The sequence below is a fragment of the Nuphar pumila genome, chromosome 16, assembly GCF_984573655.1.
Source record: "Nuphar pumila chromosome 16, dmNupPumi1.hap1.1, whole genome shotgun sequence".
Taxonomy (NCBI): Eukaryota; Viridiplantae; Streptophyta; class Magnoliopsida; order Nymphaeales; family Nymphaeaceae; genus Nuphar; species Nuphar pumila.
In genome coordinates, this window is record NC_143264.1 from 69529004 (window position 1) to 69550236 (window position 21233).

At 35.1% G+C, this 21233-nt stretch overlaps 2 protein-coding genes across 2 annotated transcripts in view; both read left to right on the forward strand.

The window, feature by feature from the left end:
* The window catches only part of LOC149813448 (kinesin-like protein KIN-UC), a 114032-nt gene extending 105923 nt beyond the window's left edge, over nt 1-8109 (forward strand). The window contains exon 12 of the mRNA XM_089992333.1: nt 7748-8109. Within this exon, the coding sequence (XP_089848459.1) occupies nt 7748-7978 (231 nt within the window). The 3' untranslated portion in view covers nt 7979-8109. The remainder of the gene's footprint in view (nt 1-7747) is intronic.
* Nucleotides 8110-9193: 1084 nt separating this feature from the next.
* The window catches only part of LOC149813449 (kinesin-like protein KIN-UA), a 31727-nt gene continuing 19687 nt past the window's right edge, over nt 9194-21233 (forward strand). The window contains exons 1-7 of the mRNA XM_089992335.1: nt 9194-9660; nt 9827-9955; nt 10053-10191; nt 10282-10374; nt 11215-11340; nt 12399-12524; nt 18389-18523. Of these exons, the coding sequence (XP_089848461.1) occupies nt 9562-9660; nt 9827-9955; nt 10053-10191; nt 10282-10374; nt 11215-11340; nt 12399-12524; nt 18389-18523 (847 nt within the window). The 5' untranslated portion in view covers nt 9194-9561. The remainder of the gene's footprint in view (nt 9661-9826; nt 9956-10052; nt 10192-10281; nt 10375-11214; nt 11341-12398; nt 12525-18388; nt 18524-21233) is intronic.

A 21233-nucleotide genomic window follows, 5' to 3' on the forward strand; every position in this document is an offset into this window, starting at 1 on the left:
AGTGTTCTTATTGTGCTTTCGTGGTGGGTTCAATATCAAGAATATTAAGGTCTTGATATTAGTATCTTGTTGGAGATACTTTCACAATCTAAATGAAGAAGTTTACATGGATGCTCCTTCGGGCATGGATGTACCCAAAGGTAAAATCCTTCATCTACAAAAAACACTCTATGGCTTAAAGCAAGCCCCCAAGGCTTGGTATGATCGATTTAACAAAATAATGGTACAAAATGGTTTTATTTCATGCTATACTGACACTGCTTTGTTTGTCAAAAAGTCTGATGTAGGAATTGTAATTTTATTACTATATGTTGACGACATGTTGATTACAGGTAGTGATATCAAGGGGATCAAAAGTATAAAAAATACACTAAAAGAAAGATTTGAGATGTCAGACTTAGGGTATCTGACATATTTTTTAGGCATTGAAGTTGCTTATTTTCACAGGGGTTACTTTTTATCACAAACTAAACTTGCGTGCGAAGTTATTGACAGATCCGGCATCACAGACGATAAGGTTTGTGAGACTCCTGAAGTTGTAGGATCCAAAATGAAGATTGATGATGGAGTACCCTTGGATGATCCTACTCCTTACCGGCAACTCGTGGGTGTTAAAATATATGTAATCATATATACATATATATGTATATATATATACATATATATGTATTTATCTCATCATACCTGATAAAGGGTATTTTTATAAATCTGCCCATTAGGGGCATTTTAGTCTTTTTACATCTTTTACATGTATTTTATTTTACATTTTCTTTTTCTTTTTTCTTTTTCATTTATTGTAAAATGCATTTAATGCATTGCATTGGGGGTCCCAACCAAAGGAGTCGACCGTTGGGGGCCCAACGAGTCCCCTTTTGGGCCTCCCAATGTTCTCTCTCTCTCACTCTTTTCTCATTCTTTCTCTCACTCCTTTGTGTATAAATATAGGGGTATTTCCCCATGTAAGGTATGGCCTTTTAGGTCCTCTCTTAAAAGATAATTAGTTAAATCGGTGAACTTGTTTGTCATTGCTTAAAACTTTCTTTAATAGGGTCGTTAATCGTGCTTATCTTTCAAGCATAAGTTGATGTCAATCTTGAATTCGTGTGTATGGTTTTAGGAGTCTTTGTGATCTTAGTATTGTTTTTCAAATCCTATATATGATTTAAAAGCTTTGTATTGATGGACATTTTTGACTCCTTGAATTTAAATTTTTATCAAATAACTTTGGTACTTTGAAGTTATCTCTTGCATGTTTGAAAGCATGAATTATATATGTGTGGGGAGTTTTTTTTTTTTTAAAGAAAAGTTTGAGTTGAGATTGAAATTCTTTAAAAGCTTGTGATAATTCACATCCTTTTCTACACACTTGCTATCGTATATTATGAGTAGTGATGTTTATTAGAGATTTCTCATGTAGTGATATTTTTTAAGAATCTAAAAAATGATTTAAAATTTGTGTCTTAGTGCATTTTTTTGTAATTAGAGATTCCTCATGTAGTGATGTATGAATACCTCTAGTAACTCTTGAAGTATGGTTTTCTTCCATTTGGGGTTAAGTTTTTTCTTCTTTGCTTTACATACTCATTTTTGAGTGTTGTGTGGTTCTTATTGGTGAATACTATGTGTGAGACTTCCACAGTTCTTGTAAGAAGAGTGTTTGTTCTTGTGAAAATCCTTCAAAGTTTCGGTCTTAAAAGGATTATTCTTTTGGGAAGTTTTGTTGTGGGCATTTGAAGGTCTAATTGTAGAAGTCCAATTCTTTCTACAAGCTTGGTCCTTTAGTTTTTGATTTTCTACTAATATTGCAAGTTTTAGAAACTTGTTCTTTTTGTGAATTTTTCCGCATGAGTTTTTCCAAATTTTACCGCATATATTAAAGAATGCCCATATTAAACTAAATTTGTTATATTGTCATTTGGCATCTTATATTACATAAAAATTGCATCTATTATCATTTGGTGTGCATATAATTGCACTTTATATCTATCATGGTTAAAGTTTGTGGGATTATAGCCCAAGCTCTGTTAGTGAAACTTATGACTTTTGGGTTCGCATTTGCGCATTTGCGAGTTTGTATTGTGCTCTTTGTGCACAAGTGTTCTTGTTGTGTGTGTGCTCACATTTGTTTTCAAGAATATTGTAATATTGTTTTTGGTATCTTATTGAAGATACTTTTACATGAGTAGTTAAGGTTTGATTTGACTTTTGGATTATTCCAAATCAATTCTTGCACATGATGTTGCTTAATATTTCATGTTATAAAGCATATTGTTGTGATTGATTATATTGGACCTTTGATTTGATTTTTTCAAATCGGCCCTCTTTATAAAATCACCTATTTGGAAATTGATTGCCTTTTTATGGCATTTATATTTATCCATCACAGGTTGTTATTTGATGCATCATTTATATGACCTTGTTATTGTGATATTAGAGATGTTTGTTAATGTGAGTTATGTGCACCTCGTATTATGTCATTTTAGATTGTCAATTTATAGTTTGACTCTAAAATGACTTGTTATGTGATCTCTAATTGTGAGTGTGACACTCGTTTTCTTTTTGGCCATTGATTTTATGGATGCTTTTAATTATGTGTACCTGTGATGGATGTATGAAGTTTGAAACCTTAAATGTTTTAAGGTATATTAATGTTTTATTTGTTAAATGTTTGTCATTACAAGTCTTATTGCCTCAAAAGTCTTCTCCTTTTATACCGCTTATCTAAGTGTCATCATATGTAGACAAGATTTTTATTACACCTTTGTGTGTTGGTAGCCTTTTGTTGGCTTTTTTCTCTTGGTCTAGTAGCTGAACACACTTGTCTTGAGTGTTATTATATGTAGACAAGGCACGCTGATTCACACCATGGTGTATGATTTTAGTCCATGTTGGCATTTGTGTCCTTGTTCTAGTCGCTAAGATGTATGCCCATGGTTGGCTTTTTTCACTCATTTCAAGTGCCATTTTATGTAGACAAGAGATGTATTGTGTTTTAGCCCATGATTGGCTTGATATTCTTGTTCTAGTAGCTGAACATACTTGATTTTGAGTGTCTTTTTACGAAAACAAGAGATGCTTTTGGTTCATATTGGTGTGTATTTTCTTGTTCTTGTCATTGATACACTCATTTCAAGTATTATTACATGTAGACAAGAGGTGTTTATACACACCTTTGTGTGTGTCTTTTGGCCTTTAATGACATTATGATTATGTTATTGTTCTAGTAGCTTATACACTTGATTTGTGGGTTTTGGAGGACTAATGAGGTAATTGCTTGTAGTAGATGAACTATTGTTGAAATTTGTGAAATTTCATTCATATTTTGTCTTTTAAAGATACAAGTGAATCATATCATTAATATGCATATTTTAAAATCAATTTTTTTGGCATTTAATCTACATATTAAGTGCTTATGGTTTTGGCCACCTTTGTATTTAATATGCAAAATGAGTTTTTGTAATTGCAATCATTTGAGTGAGATGTTCCTAAATGTGTAAGGTTCTCTACTAAAATAACACTCATTATCTTGACTCTTGGGTGAATGTTTTTTTGCAAGTTCACATATGGCATTTGTTTGGCATAGAATTTCTTCTCTCTAAGATGTGAGAGAAATCAATAACTCATCTTTTGTTGATAAAATGTCTCCTTATTGGTGATCTATGTGTGTTAAACATGCTTTCTTTCATATGCTCTTGTACACTTCCCTTGGGAGCAATTTGTTCTTATTGTCTTCTTAGATATATTTCTAATACATGAAATTTTTTACTTATCTTAATACAAATCTCATATTTTGTGTCTTTGTGCACTTATGAGTGTTCTCCGTGCATACACTCCTTACTTCCAAATGTTGATAAAACCCTTTGTAAGAATGACTTTGTGAGCCTTAGTGCTCACCTATTCTAAGAAATTCAATCTTTTGCATGTGTGGGTGTCCCCTTTGTACCTTTGGGTACTTTTATTCAAGTGTTCTTGGTGTGTCATTGCACACATATTCCTTTATGGTGTTGGTGTTTGAAGTGCACATCTTTAAAGACATTTCTACATGGTTCTTGGAGATATTTTTGGTCAAATGTTCTTAGTGTGGCTTTTGTGCACTTATCTTTCTTCGAGAACTTAATATGTTTTATCAATGTTTAAGGTTAATTCGTGTTTTGCATAAATACTCAATCAAAATACATAAATTATCTTTTGAATCATTGTCCTTAATCAATGTTATGATCTATTATCCATTTTTTGATATCTCTTATTTGATTAAGATACAAAGGTTCTTTTTACTTGGAGTTCTTTTGGCTTGTTCCACAGGATCTTCAAGATGGGATGAATGAAGCATCTATAATACATCGTGAAAGGAGCTTGGGGATGATCATTAAAGATACTTAAAGGCTGACAAATGCAAAGTTCTTTCATGTGCTATAATGATTGGTGACTTTCATTGAAGATTTTTTTTGAAGACTGAAACCCTCCTTTTGTATCTTCAAACTTCTCGTTATCCCCACGCAAAGTTTGAGGGGGGGTGTTAAAATATATGTATATATATATACATATATATGTATTTATATACATATATATGTATTTATCTCATCATACCCGGTAAAGGGTATTTTTGTAAATCTGTCAATTAGGGGCATTTTAGTCTTTTTACATCTTTTATATGTATTTTATTTTACATTTCCTTTTTCTTTTTTCTTTTTCATTTATTGTAAAATGCATTTAATGCATTGCATTGGGGGTCCCAACCAAAGGAGTCGACCGTTGGGGGCCCAACGAGTCCCCTTTTGGGCCTCCCAATGTTCTCTCTCTCTCACTCTTTTCTCATTCTTTCTCTCACTCCTTTGTGTATAAATATAGGGGTATTTCCCCATGTAAGGTATGGCCTTTTAGGTCCTCATTCAATAAAGTTTATGTAACTTATGCCTCTTCGTAGGCTTCTTGTGGTGTCCCTTAGTGGACCATTGTGTTATTCCCCATTATGGGGTTGTGTTTGTCCAATGTTGGACCTTATGAATGCATTATGCATTCTTGTAATTCATTTCCGCATACTTTCTTACAGTGGGATCATTAATGTACCTTAGCATTATAAGGCCCGACATCTCACATGTCGTACACACAGCATGTCAATTTCAGCATGCCTTTACATCCGTCCATATGGGCGCCGTTCTCCGACTTATCAGATACATAAGGGGAACCATAAATAAGGGAGCGTTTCTTTCTTCATCTTTAAAATTAAATTTAATTGCTTATACTGACTCTGATTGGGGAGGTGACCCAAATAACCGTCACTCCACCACATGTTTTTGTATTTTTTTAGGAGAATCACTGGTCTCATGGAGATGCAAGAAACAACAGAAGATGTCTTTATCATCCACTGAAGCAGAATATCGAGCGATGACTTCTACAACCATGGAGATTGTCTGGATTCATCAGTTGCTGCAAGACATGAAAATTCAAATCCAAGGACCCGCAAAGCTGTGTTGTGATAATAAGAGTGCAATCTACATTGCTAAAAATCACACTTTTCATGAGTGGACAAAGCATATTGAGATGGACTGTCATTATGTTAGAGAAGCATATCTACAAAAAGTCATCGACCTTCCTTATGTGACTTCAGAATATCAGTTGACAGATTTCTTCACCAAAGCGCTTTGCTCACCCAGATTCAACTTTCTCCTTGGCAAACTTTCGGTCATTGCACCCTAAGTTTGAGGGAGGGTGTTAAAATGTATCTCTCTTATATATATATATATTTACATATATCTAAGTTTGAGGGAGGTGATAGGAAATGATATGAATGCTTTGAACCTCACCGAGGACATGACATTGGATAAAAATGATTGGAGGAGAAGGATTCATGTGGAAGACCAAGAATGATTTTCTTTTTTGGTTCATATCGCCGACCCCAATTGTTTTGGGATGAAGGCGTAGTTGTTGTTGTTGTTGTATCTAAAGAGAGATACATATACATATATATATATATATGTTATATATATATATGTATCCATCTTTAGATATATGTAAATATATGTTTCTCTTTCTTCTTGTAAAACCCACAAGGGTATTATATTCATTTCCCCACTTTTGCGCATATTCATAATTATGAATATGTTGTAATATTTTTTACTTTTTTCTTTTCTTTTCTTTCTCATTTTCTTTTTCCTTTCATTTTTGTTGACTAAGGTCAACTTGGAGGGGGCTCAACACTAGCTGTTGGGCCCCTCCAACGGTTAGAATTCTAACTGTTGGAGGGGCTCCAACAGCTAGTGGAGCCCCTCCAAGGCTCCTTACTTCTTATAAATAGGGGAGATCCCCCTTTGTATTTTTTACTCCATGGAGCTTATGTTCTCCATACTTCTCAAATAAAGATTCTTTAGTTTTATGTGCCTTTGTGCATTTGCGTTTCTCTATTGTACATTTGTTCTAAAGTATTCTTGTGCCTTTGTGCACATACCTCTTGTGGTGTTGTGCACTTTATCTCTTTTTGAGATATTTTTACTGTAAGGAAACAACTTTGAATATATTAGGTTCAATAATGAACCAATACACATGCACATGAAGTGCGAATATACCCACTAAAGGGGAAAACGCAAGCACATAATGTGCTAACACATAAACCCACAAAGGGGCAAAAATGCCTATAAGGCATAAGTTGATATTATTGAAAAGAGGAAGGGTGTAACACCCATTACATGGAGCAAAAGCTCCTCCAAAGGAGTGAATAAATTACAAGGGGGAGACCCCTATTTATAACACAAGAGAGGAGCCACATAGGGGGCTCCCAAAGGAGTCGTTGGGAGCCCCCAACGGTCACATTTGTGACCGTTGGGGGCTCCCCAACGACTCTTTGGGGAGCCTCCCTAGGTGGCGCAAACCACAAAAATGAAAAAATAAAAAATAAAAATAAAAATAAAAATAAAATTACAAACACATTCCAAATGGAATATGCGTAAAAAGGGGAAATGACTAAACTACCCCTATGCCTAATAATAGAGAAATATATATTTTATATATATAATTAGGAAGATACATATGCATATATATCATATATGTATATGTATCATCCTTTATATATATATAATATATATAAGATTACAAAGATTGAATGATACATTTTAACACCCCACCCTTCCCTATATATATGTAGCTAAATGTTATTCATACATCATTGTATAGTGTGTGTTTGTACCAACAAAAACAGGTGAGACTGCCGAGTCACAGCTGGAGCCAAATCTTACCTCGTTTTGCTGGTTCCCATGTCTGTTCACTGGGTTGACCCAGTAAGTGGATGATTCGTGTCAACTTGGTCGAGTCAATGAGTCAACCTGCCAGGTTTTAGAACATTGTTATATCTCCTTTTCTTGATTCAGATGGTTCACATTGTCCATTGTCCCCGTGTTTGAATAAAAAATTAAGTAAAATAAGTCTATCATTTTTTATTGCTACAAGCTTGAGAAAGCAATGAAGCTGAAGACTTGGATAACATTTGGCCTCCCAAGACCCTCCAAGGATAATCTAATTGTGACATTCACTTGAATGTACCATATATTTATGGAATTGATTAAAGGAAAGCTCCATGATGCTCTCCAAACCAGCAATCTCTGGGGTTAATTATTCAAGAATTACACCTATTTTTTTTCTAAAGCGTTTTCAAGGTGCCAAATTGGCAGTTGTTATTCTATGGTGGTATTTGTGTTATTACTATGCAATGCAGTAACTATGCACTCATCTTGAAACATCTTTTCTTTTGGAGTAGCTGCTTCGGCTTGAAATCTCTGCATGTCAGAAGGTACTTGCTGACACTAGACACATGTATGAAACCAAAATCAAAGGCTTGGTTAAACAGCTTGAAGATGAACACACAAATTCCAAAAGCTTACAAAAAGAATTTATATCCATGAAACTTCTCACTGACCAAGAATCATCAAGAAAGGCAAGTTGCATAGTTTTGTTTTCTTTTACCTTTCTATTCCATTTTTATGTGTGATATCACTGTTAAATGAAATTCTCCAGCAACTGCTGTAGATACTATGTATATTAAAAGACATTGAATTCTTTATGGAACTTATATATACTTTTGCCTTATTACTAGATGTGATTTCTTGTCATAGTTAACCACTTTATCATTGTATGTACCAGTAGTCCCTTTCTATATCAAATCTTGAACATGCATAAAGCTTTGAAATGAAACTGAAGTTCAGTGTGCTGTCTGTACTTTGCATATAGTTCCTAAACATGTAATCATAAATAACGATCATGGCAGTTTTCAACAAAACTATTAAAAATCATATCATAGCTTGAATTTTGTAGTGAAACAATCCAGAAGAGGATATTATAACCAAATTCATGATTCCTGAAGACTGAATTACTGAGTTTTAGTTGGGAGTTAACTCTAGGATTTGGTGATATCCATGTTATGCATGACCTTCAATCACTTTCTTCTATGCTGAAACTTGTGTCTTAATTAATTAACTCTAGGATTTGATGATCATTTGTTATGTTTGTGATACTATGCAGTATGTGTTGTTCTTCACATCTCCATCATCACTTGAGTTTAGGGCATACTGTGACTTAGAATTTGGAGGTAGTGGTTGAGATTGACTTTCAACTATAGACTGTTGCATCTTTCTTTGTGACTCTTTGATTTCATGATGCATTAAGAAGCAGCAGAGTTGTATTGTTTACTAAAATAGCCGAATATTGAACCTTGACATAGACTACAGCTGAGATAGTGTGGTTGTGATGGCTTCTCAAAGTCATGGGAGTAGTGCTTTAGACATCTCAAACACTACATTGTAATAATCAGAGTGCCTAGAATCCAGAGTTTCATGAGTGCACTAAACACATTCAGATAGATTGCCACTTTGTGTACTAGGAGTACCTTGTTGGCGCTATCAGTTTTCCATATGTTCATTCTGTGCATTAGAATGCCAATGTGTTTATTTAGGCACGTCTGAGTGATCAATTTCTCACTCTTGCTTCCAAATTCATGATGATTCTGCTTACACCATCTCGAATTTGAGGGGAGTGTGAATACTACAGTTGGATTGTAATTAGGGATACAGTCAGCATTTTTGGGTGTTTTTAGTACCATATGAATAAATGGTAGCTAGGACATTTTAGTTTTTTTTTTCTTTTGAGTTCTTTATGTTAGTAACACTAATAAAGTGGCTGATGGACATACATATCTCTTGCTCTTTTGAATAATTTTTTTCACTGATTGGCCTCCACTCTCATTTTCTTCTTATCTCTCTTCTTTCAACCTCACTCATTGTACACATACACATACATTTATGTCATGGTGTTTTCTTGCTCTTGTATTTACAACTATTTGTTCAAAAGGTGTAATCGTTGCTGCGATTATTTAATACCCTATTGTAGTTGATACAGTTTCTTAGATATTCAAGTATATCGTCATGATTTATATTAAATTATAATATTTCTCATTCATAGACTGAATATATATTTTATTTGTGTTCTTTTTTGGATATTCTCAATGTTATTATTTTAAAATTTCAAAGATGGAGTTTTGGTTTTATTCAGGTCCAAGGGAAAACTGAGTTGGATGAAATGAGGAAAAAATTAAAGGAGTTGCACAAGCTTCACGAAAGTACTTTGAAAGAAATTCAGATACTAATGATTGAAAATGAAGGGCTACTAGCTTCCAAGGTAATGGTCATAGTTCTGAAGTTGTCTATTCATGTCAGATACAGTCCCTCACAGATATAACTAAATGTTTATTATACTACTATAAAACTGGCCAAAGTGTGAATTTTTTGCTGCATGGCAGTTTTAACTCTGCCTTTTCTTTGCCATATTTTGTCTTCTTTTGAAGGCAAATCTCAGTGAGGAAAACGAAATGATGCAGAAGAAACTTTCTGATGCAGTAGTGGAACGAAAATGTTTCGAGGACGAACTTGTTAAACTGAAGAATGCTATGTTGACTGGTAGCTCCAAGTATGAGGTGTGATGTATGCCTGCAGCGAGGAAGACTTTTTGTCCTATCTACTTATTGATACATTTCTATATTGTTGACTCATTGTATCTCGACTGTTTTGTAGATCATGAAGTTTCATGGTAAAGAGAATGTTGGCAAGCTTGCATGGGGAGTAGAAAATAACTCAGGCAAATTTAACCCTTACAAGTCGAGAGATACAATTTTTGTTCAAAGGGCTACCATGGCAAAGATATTTGAGGAAGGCAAGACCAGTAAATATCTTTTAGAACAATTGAAAAGTTAAAAGAAATGTTTCTAAAGTTCTAATTGTTTTTTGACATGCACACGCTCAGTTGGACTACAGAAGATATTAGCTTTATTGCGATCTGATGACGGGGATGTGCAAATCCATGCTGTCAAGGTCATAGCTAACCTTGCTGCTGAAGGTACTGTTTTGATTTCATGTTTTAGGTGAAAATGTGGTCCTGATCTGGTAAAATAAAATTTTCTTCTGCTGTTTTCTATTCATTCTCTTTATTGAAATTGTCATCCATTGATGGTTCTAGATAGTTTCATTTTGACTCAGGTTATATTGTTGTTCATGCATGATAGTGTACCTTTGTCAATAGTTTCATTATTATTTGCTCACATGTTTTGTCTTTTTATGTCTGATATTGTTTGAATCAAATTTTTTGTAAGGGTATATAAGTTTGGCTTGTTTCTCTCATAGTTTTTCATTGATATCATCTTTATACCAATAAACAAGTATCTCTCATAGTGGAGTTTTGCTGCTTTACCTTAGCGTGTCTGAACTGTCTAACTTGGGTCATGTTTGCAACACCTGCGATTTTGTAACTTTCACAGGTTTCTTGTGATTCTGAATCACATTTTAGAACTTTCACAGGGGTATTGCATACATGCAAAAATGCAACCCATGAATGTTGAAACCTCGGAAATTGTGAAAGTTTTACACAAGTTTGATGGTGTATAAAACTTTCACAACCATAGATGCTTAGCTGTGAATGTGTTAAAGTAATGACATGACACATTCTTACATGATAGATTTTCACACAAGTTAAATTCACAACTCTAAAGCAAACATGAGAAAGTTAATGCTTGAGAATGTGAATCACATAAATCACTTTCACAGGGACCAAACTTTTACAGCTCCAGTAACCTGTGATCAAAACAAACATGCCCTTTGTATCATTGATTTTCAGTGGCTGTTATGTGTTTATAGATCCGCTTATACATCCTTCAGTTTCCAATTTGAAAAAAAATTCCAGATGCCAACCAGGAGAAGATTGTCAACGATGGAGGACTGGATGCACTTCTCTTGCTTTTGGATTCTTCTCAAAATGAGACCATACGTCGAGTTGCTTCTGGTGCTATTGCAAACTTGGCAATGAATGGTACTCTTCTCATATTTATGCATATATTTTATTTTTTATCAACAAATTTTACATCAGATTTGGCTTGATTTAAGCTCCTTCACACTCATAAAGTATTATGTAATCAAAATGGTTTTAAATTCTATCTTATTGACTTGTAGGGGAAACACGATTCACATATCTTATAATCACATGTCTCTATTTCAGCAATAACACGTATGTGGAATCATTATCTTCTGTATTGGGAATTGTTCACATGTACAGATAATATGGCTCCTCTTTGTATCAACATTAAGGAAGCCAATATTATATATGGAGTATGTGTCGGATATGATAATCCTGTCTTTCAAAAGTTACCAATACAACTATACACATATAAATGATGTTTGTGTTAAGTATACTTGTTTTAAGATTTAACCTGTCTACTTGATTTAACATCTAATCTTCTATATGTCCATTCTTTCAGCATATGTGTGCTTTGTCTTGACCGCTATTCCTCTCTTCATCTTTTATATGCTAAGAGGGTTTTTATTATGAACAATAACCCTTCCAAGGACATTAGGACGTTGACCATTCTTAGTCCTTGATCTACATGTCTTTTATTTTGGATTACTTAGCATTCATCTGCATGCTGAAACCATTCATTTTCATTGCCTTCGTTTTCTTACTTTTTCAAGTGAATTGGTCTTGTAGTTAAAATGCTTGGCAACAGCTAGATGTTGTGCCTTGCCTGATCACCTATCTCAGATAGACCGGCCTGGGCATTTTTTTTTTCGATGAAAAAAAAATCAAACAGTGCAGGATCATGCTAACTTTGCTAGAAACCAGATGTAGTTATTACTGAAGCAAGTTTCTTAAACTAGACTTTAAAAGCTTGTTCTATGTCACATGGATATGGCTGCAGATACACACCCTGAGAAAAATTTTTGATGGGGGTGTCCAGCATGGTTGGCATCATGCACTGCTTTCCTTTTCAAGGAAAAAAAAATTACCTGGCCTCTTTCCAGACAATGGCTAGAGAATGACAGGTGGTGTTGCCCTTGGGTTGAATAATTATTGACATATTTATTTTTCTTCAGAGAACAATCAAGCTCTGATAATGCATTGTGGTGGTGCTCGTTTACTGTCAAATATGGCCTCCAAAACGGATGACTCTCAGACCCAGCGAATGGTGGCTGGTGCTATTGCAAATCTGTGTGGGAATGGTATGAATATTGTACCCCCCTTCGCTGATATGGTACTTTTTTTTTCTCTCAGTAAGCCTTCCAGTATTTAAGGCAATCTATTGCTACAATCTAGTGGTTTTTCTCTTTAACCTTTCTAGTTTTTATCTCAAAATCTGTCAAACTTTACTGCCATTAATGCCGGAATTTCGTGATATAAGCTGTCTTTTTTTGCATTAATCTCAAGCAGTTGCTTTTGCCTTTCTCCTAACATGTAGGTTTTCTTGGTGATTTGAAATATTTTGAAAGCCATAAGCAGTGTATATTGCAAATATATTTGTAATTAGAACACACCCTCAACTAAGTTTATAAAATTGAAGCAATTTTGATTTTGGGATGTTTTTGTAATGAAATAAGCGGAAGAAACCAAGAATGCTAAAGCATTCACTATGTCCCACACGGACAAATGCAACAAGCACAAGAGAGAAAATCCACTAAGGGATATACAAAGGGCCTTATAAAAAGGCTACACACATGAAAAATAATATCACTATTATTGAAGAGGAGCTCTCAAGAGCAATAAAACATACATGGGGGGTTCCCCCTATTTATAAGAAGAGGAGACCAAAGGGGCTCCCAATAGAGTCGTTGGGAGCCCCCAACGGTCACATATGTGACCGTTGGGGGCCCCAACGACTCCATTGTGGGGCCCCTTTTCGGTATCCAAAAAATACAAAAATAAAAATAAAAAGAAAAATAAAAAATAGTGAAATACGAGAAACAAAATAAGTACCCCTATGGGGTACTTTGTGAAATGACCATAATACCCCTATCGGGTATTATGGTATTATTACATATGCTTTAACACCCCCCCTCAAACTTTACGGGGGAATGACCGAAAGTTTGCCAAGGAGGAACAAGAAGCGAGGAGCAGGCAGGGCTTTGGTGAAGAAATCAGCAAGTTGATATTCTGAAGTGACATATGGCAGTGTTACTGTCCCACGAAGATATTCATCACGTACATAATGACAATCCATTTCAATATGTTTCGTCCTCTCATGGAAAGTGTGGTTGCTGGCAATGTAGATAGCACTTTTGTTGTCGCAACAAAGCTTCGAAGCCCCGGTAATTTCGACTCCAATATCTTGAAGAAGACTTCGAAGCCACACCAGCTCCATTGTAGTGGTTGCCATAGCCCTGTATTCTGCTTCAGTAGAAGACAATGAGACTTTCTGCTGTTTTTTGCACCTCCAAGCAATTAGCGAATCTCCTAGGAATACACAAAAGCCAGTAGTTGAGATTCGATCATTTGGGTTTCCTCCCCAGTCAGCATCAGTATAAGCTAGTAAATCTAAGGAAGAGATTGAGGATAGGAATAGCCCTTTAGTCAAAGTATTTTTAATATATCGAATGATCCGGAGCACAACACTCATATGCACAGATGTAGGAGCATGCTGAAATTGGCTTGCAGAGTGCACAGCATGAGCAATATCGGGCCTGGTGATAGTCAGATAGGTGAGGGAGCCTATGAGTTGCCTGTAGGGCGTAGGATCTTCCAGCAGAACTCCATCCTCCAGTCGTAGTTTAGCATTGATAACCTCGGGAGTCTCCACCTTTTTATCATCTGAAATCCCAGATTTGGAGCATATGTCTGCAGCAAGCTTCATCTGTGACAGTATATACCCTCGAGGAGAGTATGCAACTTCTATGCCAAGAAAGTACCTGAGAAAACCCAGATCAGACATATCAAAATTATGTTTTAACATATTTTTAACTTTAAGAATACCGCTTTCATCATTGCCAGTGATGATCATATCATCAACATAAAGCAGAAGGATGATGATACTATTACCTGCATTTTTAACAAAAAGAGCAGTGTCAGTATAACATGAGCGAAATCCCAATTGTAACATGATAGCACTAAATCTATCATACCAAGCCTTAGGGGCTTGTTTAAGACCATATAAGGCTTTTAATAACCGAAGGGTTTGACCTTGGTTAACACTGATTCCCGGCGGAGGATCCATATATACTTCTTCATTCAACTGACCATTAAGAAAGGCATTTTTAACATCTAATTGGAATATAGGCCATTTCTTAGATGATGCTACCGCAATTAAAGTTCTAACGCTTGTCATGCGAGCCACGGGAGCAAAAGTCTCCTCATAATCGATGCCATATTCTTGTGAGTATCCCTTAGCAACTAATCTAGCTTTATAGCGCTCTAGGGAACCATCACTTTTTGTTTTGACTTTGTAGACCCATCGACATCCTATAGCTTTCTTATTTGGAGGAAGGTGAACTATTTCCCAAGTTTTAGCTTTATTTAAAGCATCTAGTTCAACTTTCATTGCTTCAACCCAATGAGGTATACTTTTTGCTTGATTATAATGGGAGGGTTCATAGTAAGAATGCAAGGCTATTAGACAAGCTCTATATTTAGGTGAAAGAGTTTCATATGAGACAAACCTATTAGGTGGAATTGATTCTCTAGAAGAACGCCTAAGGGAGGTTTCTTCTAGGGGTTCATTAAGCCGCAAGAATTTTTCTAAAGCACTAATAGGTTGTGCTTCCTCACGCCGAGTGTATACTTGGAGATTGTCACCATTAGTTGGTGATACATCATTATCATGAGTATTTTCTAAAGATTCCGGATGACTCAAAAGATCATCATTTGAGTCTTCTAAAAGATCATTGATAAACATATAATCAATTTCATTTGGTTTTTCCAAAATTTCAAATCCATTTTCATCTTCTAGAAACGTCACATCTTTGGAAACAAATAATTTATTGTTCTTATAGTCAAAGCATCTATAGCCCTTTTGATTTTCACCATATCCTAAAAATACGCATTCTATTGCTTTAGGTGACAATTTATCTCTTTTATGCAAAAGAACAAAGCATTTACACCCGAAAATACGAAGACGATTGTAGTCGGGTATCATATTGAAAAGTTTTTCATAAGGAGAGATATTATTCAATTTTGAAGATGACATCCTATTGATTAAATAGGTGGAGGTCAACACGGCTTCGGCCCAAAAATTTTTAGGAATATTTTTAGAAATGAGTAAGGATCTAGTGGTTTCTAAAATATGTCTATGTTTTCTCTCCGCTAGACCGTTTTGTTGAGGAGTCCTTGGGCAAGATTTTTGATAACAAATGCCATGTTTTTTTAGATATGATTGAAAATCATTTGATAAGTACTCTCCACCCGAATCGGATCTAAGAATGGATATTTGACTTTGAAATTGATTTTGAATTTTTGCATGGAATTCTTTAAAGAAGTTAAAAACTTCCGATTTAAAGTTAAGAAAATAAATCCATACATATCTAGTATAATCATCAATAAAAGTAACATAATATGAATAACCACCTTTAGATAGAACCGGAGATGGCCCCCAAACATCGGAATGCACTAATTCAAAAGGTCTTGTTGTCACAAAGGATCTAATAGGAAAAGGAGTAGACTTCATTTTGCCAAAAATGCAATCTTTGCAATTGATATCTTTTTCTTTACAAAACTTGTGTCCAAAAGGAAAAAGATACATTTTAGAGTAACTTGGATGTCCAAGCCTTTTATGCCAAGTTTCAATATTTTTGTCTTGGACATAAGTACAAAATGAGGTATTTGGAAGCATTAAATTATCCATAAAATAAAGGTCTCCCTTCCTATGGCCTTGCCCAATCCGCTTCCCGGACCGGAGATCCTGCACAAAGCACCCTTGGGATGAGAAAGATATTTCACATCCATGGTCGGCTATTTGAGAAACGGAAAAGAGGTTAAGATTTAATTTTGGAACTATTCTAACTTTTGGAACAAGGAAATTTTGAACATTTTTAGAATCAAGAGTTCCAACACCATTTATTTTGAGAAAAGTTCCATCGGCCGTAGAGACACAAGACATTTTTGAATTGGTGTGCACATTGGTTAATGCATTTTCATGAGGGGTCATGTGAAAAGAAGCTCCGGAATCTAAAATCCAAGAGTACGTACCGGGAGGTGATGATGAGGCAATGGCGGCACCGGAGGTGGAAGAAGTGACCTTTAAGATTTGTTGAAGAGCCAAGGAGATTTGTCCAAGAGTGTCTTTGAGATCCCCGTTCTTGCCGTCATCTTCTTTGGTGGTGGATTCTTCAACGGAAGCCACCTTTGGCTTGAATGCCCCATTTAGCTTTGGGCAAACGGGTTTAATATGTCCCGGCTCATAACAATGGTGACATATAATCATTTTTCTTCCACCACTCCCTTGCTTACCAAAATGAGGTGGTTTGTATGTTTTAACATGATTGTCGGGTTTAGATACGGCAAGAACTTCCTCTATGCTTTTACCCATGCTATGCCTAGTCTCTTCTTGAGTAATCTCGGCAATAGCTTCTTCTAAGGGAGGAAACGTGGATCTATGGAGAAGTGAGGATCTCACTTGTTCAAATTCGGGACGAAGCCCAAATAAAAATTGAAACAATCTATCTTGTTCCATTTGTTTTTGTCTTAGAACCACATCCTCCATAGATACCCATTTAGGCTCTAAAAGAGCCAATTCATCCCACAAAGGATTTAGAGCACTATAGTAATCTTGTATGCTCATGTCGCCTTGTTTTGTGGTTCTTACTTTTTCTTGCAAGAAATAAGCTCTTGCAAGATCCTTTTGGGTAAACATACCCTTCATAAAAAACCAAGCTTCATTTGCCCGGCGGAATTTTGCAATATTTGCACATACCTTAAGTTCGACATTATTCATAAACCATGCAAGGATTTTTGCATGGTTGCTCTCCCAATCTTCCATTTGATGATTATAATCTTCAATGGCCTTGAGACGAGCATCGCCTTCAAGTGCTTTCTCTTGATCTCCTTCCATCTTTGTGAGCTTAAGTTGGGGTTCCGGAACGGTTCCCATTACATAACCCCAAAGCTTCTTGCCTTTGAGATTATTCTCCATTGCGGATGCCCACATCATGTAATTTTTTCCATTGAGTTTGAATGATAGATCGATCTTGACTTCCATTGCTACACAAGGAAGATGTGAGAAAGAAAGGAAGTAGAGAGAGACAAGATTTTACCTTTAGAAGATCTTATGGCTCTGATACCATGTAATGAAATAAGCGGAAGAAACCAAGAATGCTAAAGCATTCACTATGTCCCACACGGACAAATGCAACAAGCACAAGAGAGAAAATCCACTAAGGGATATACAAAGGGCCTTATAAAAAGGCTACACACATGAAAAATAATATCACTATTATTGAAGAGGAGCTCTCAAGAGCAATAAAACATACATGGGGGGTTCCCCCTATTTATAAGAAGAGGAGACCAAAGGGGCTCCCAATAGAGTCGTTGGGAGCCCCCAACGGTCACATATGTGACCGTTGGGGGCCCCAACGACTCCATTGTGGGGCCCCTTTTCGGTATCCAAAAAATACAAAAATAAAAATAAAAAGAAAAATAAAAAATAGTGAAATACGAGAAACAAAATAAGTACCCCTATGGGGTACTTTGTGAAATGACCATAATACCCCTATCGGGTATTATGGTATTATTACATATGCTTTAACAGTTTTGTCTTCATGCTTGGTTGTCCAATTTCTCATAAAAATAAGTAGATGCTTTTCTCCCTAGTGAAAAAGCGACTATTAATGGCAATTTTTTTATCAAGCTTATTTCTTACAGCATATTTCTCCTCTTTGGAGTCATTTTGTAGTGATTGATAAAAATACTATTACATCATCCATTAGAGACCTGCTTTCTGATGAATGCATTGTTATGCAATGAAATTAGGTACTTTTTTTCCTAAGGTAAGATTATGTAATTTTACTTATTATGCTATATATACATCTGTTATATCTGTTTCTGCTTCATTGTTTCTCCACATGCTATCTTCCCAAGAGTAATATTTGTGTTTACTTGGCAGAAAAATTGCATGTTAAATTGAAAGAGGACGGTGGCATCAAAGCACTTTTGGAAATGGCCAGGTCTGGACACAATGACGTAATAGCACAAGTGGCTAGAGGATTAGCAAACTTTGCTAAATGTGAATCTCGAGGAGGTACTCAAGCTTTGTGGATATGAATTTTTCCCTAATATTTTCTTCAATATGGATCTGCTCTGGCCTAATGGTAATTATGTTTAATATTTAAAAGATAAATAAATGAATATATTTAATATTTAAATGATAAATAGATGAAATAAACACAATAAATTAAATTTATCTACATCTTTTATCGTGATTTTATTGCAAAGACCCAAATAATAAAACTCTTTAGATATCCCAAATTATGGATTTGCTACAAATAATTTGGATAATGATGTTCTTGAAACTAATGTATATATGCATAGGCACATATGCACACACATGCATTTAGAAATTTTACTGTTTACTAACATAATTGCAATTCACTTATTACCATAGCGCTATTATTATGGGAATTGCAAGTCACTAATTATAAATGTTTTGATTTTCAGTGATAGTTCAATTCTCAATGAAATTTTGTTGTTCTTGGAAGTGTGCTTCCCATGGTAAAGGAAATGATCTTTTGAAGTGCTTAACTTTCAATTTCTGAAGTGGCTTTTAAAACAGTAGTACACCCACTTATAGATATTGGAAATCTTACTAGTGATGATGACATTTATATAAAAAGTGTTCAATGCTTGTGATCAGAATATAGCATGTTTACCATGATGTATGTTAGGCATGTAACCCATACTTCATTTGATGACTTATAGACCATGTTCCTTGAACACGAGGCTATGTTTCATTTTATCTTCCTCATCTTGAAAGGAAGACAATTTGCTTCGGCATAAAGTGTTAATGGCAACAAATTTTGTGAACTTGGGTTGTGGAAGTAATAATGACTGTTCTAATTTCAGTAGAACAAAATGTTGGCAAATTTACTTGAGGGAATTGACTCCTCCCTGCATCATCGAGTTGTAGACCTCTGGGTGTCATTTCTTAGATGTGTAAAAAGGAGGAGATGTGAATTCTGATTGTTATTGGTGGTATAATCCCATATTCTGACCTTTCAGCTACTCCACCACCAATTGGATTTTGTGCTCTTATTACACCATTTTAGAGGCCATGAGCATCTTTTTAATGTTGAGCAATTATTCAATTGCCTCATCTTCCTGTTTCATTTATCAAGATGACTTACAACATCATGATGCATTGAGCACAACATTCAGTTAACTATGCGTGCTTAATGCAATTGGGAATCATTCAGCAGCCAACAGAAGCATGCTCAGAAATCTGAATGCTTAATTTCTTAACTGGAAACTAATGAGGTAAACTTCAAAACGCTCATCCTATCACTCATGTAGGAATAGCCAATGTTTCCAACTTGTTTAGTGCTATTTATTTGTCAAATACTTTCTCAGTTTTTGTCAACAAACCTTATTTTTATTTCTCAATTAGTTGATCAAACAAACTCTTGCATATTTTCTGTTTTCTCTAAGGATCTTCACACAAAATAAATGCTCCCTGAAGAAAAGAGATATAGAAAAAAGCAAGCTCAGGGAACCTTGTGGCCATATTTTAGATATCCATATTTTAACTTGAAGCATGTTATTTGCTGTCTTTGCTATCAGAAAGTGTACAATGTTTCTATTGAGTGGCAAAGTTCATCACATTTGTTGGGGTGTACCTTCTGAAACATGGAAATACTTTAACCAAGAAATTGGAAAACAAAAATGAAAAAATCAAAACTACCAAAGTCTCCAAAATAACAGCTTATAATACTATTGTAATATGATGGTGATATATCGTAATTTTTTTCAACATTGTCCATAAACATGAAAAGAAGATATGAAAATTTCTCTTTTCCACCCCCTTTTTATGTTTCCTTGTTATGTTCTCTAACAAAACTGGTTCTTATTGAAAATCTCTTGCGGCTTCAAGATATATACAAAACACCCACAAGTATCAGCATTCTTAAAGTCACATTTACTATTAGTCTCTTTCTGATAATTTAAATTGTCAAAATGTTTGGCCAATTGTCTATATTCTTCTATCATGTATTCCATTTTTGAGATGCTATAGTTGTTAAAATATGTAATCTCATATAATATCTCATATGTAATCTCATAGACATGTAATGTTTTATCTCCTTTCTAGTTAGGATTTTTCGTTTAATTAATTCTAGTTACAACTAGAATTAGCCAAACCAGTCCATCATTGGACTGATTTGGCCTTTACCTTTTTGACTAGTCAAAAAGGTACCTTTTTGACCAAGTCAAAAAGGTAAATCCAAAAAGAGTTGTTGGACTCCCCAACAGCTCTCTTAAGGCTTCTCTCTACCTCTCTATAAATATGGGGCTATTCCCCTTGTAAATACTTACTCTTGTTTTGGGTTTTTATCTCAAATCAATAAAATTGTTTATTTTTCATTTTTATACCCGTTTCGGGTTGTGTGTATTCTTAAGTTCTCTTTGTGAACCTTTGTGGTTCTTATGATGTATTTGTGAGAACTTGTTGAGAGACATTTGTTGTAGCGTATTTTTCACTTTCTTACATGGTATCAAAGCAAGGTCGGTGGACGTGTATTGGGAAGTGTGTCATGCAACTACTCTTCAAGAAAGTGAAGTCTCTTTGAAGGAGTGCTCGTGTGTAGCCTTGAAGGGCGTGGAAGGCTACTTATTTTCGATCTTTGTGGTTAAAATATTCCTCTTCCCACTTGCTTTTCTTCTTCCCCTCTCATTCCCAAGCTTGTAAAATGGATGACAATGATAATGTCACCATTAAGTCCATAAAACTCAACGATTCA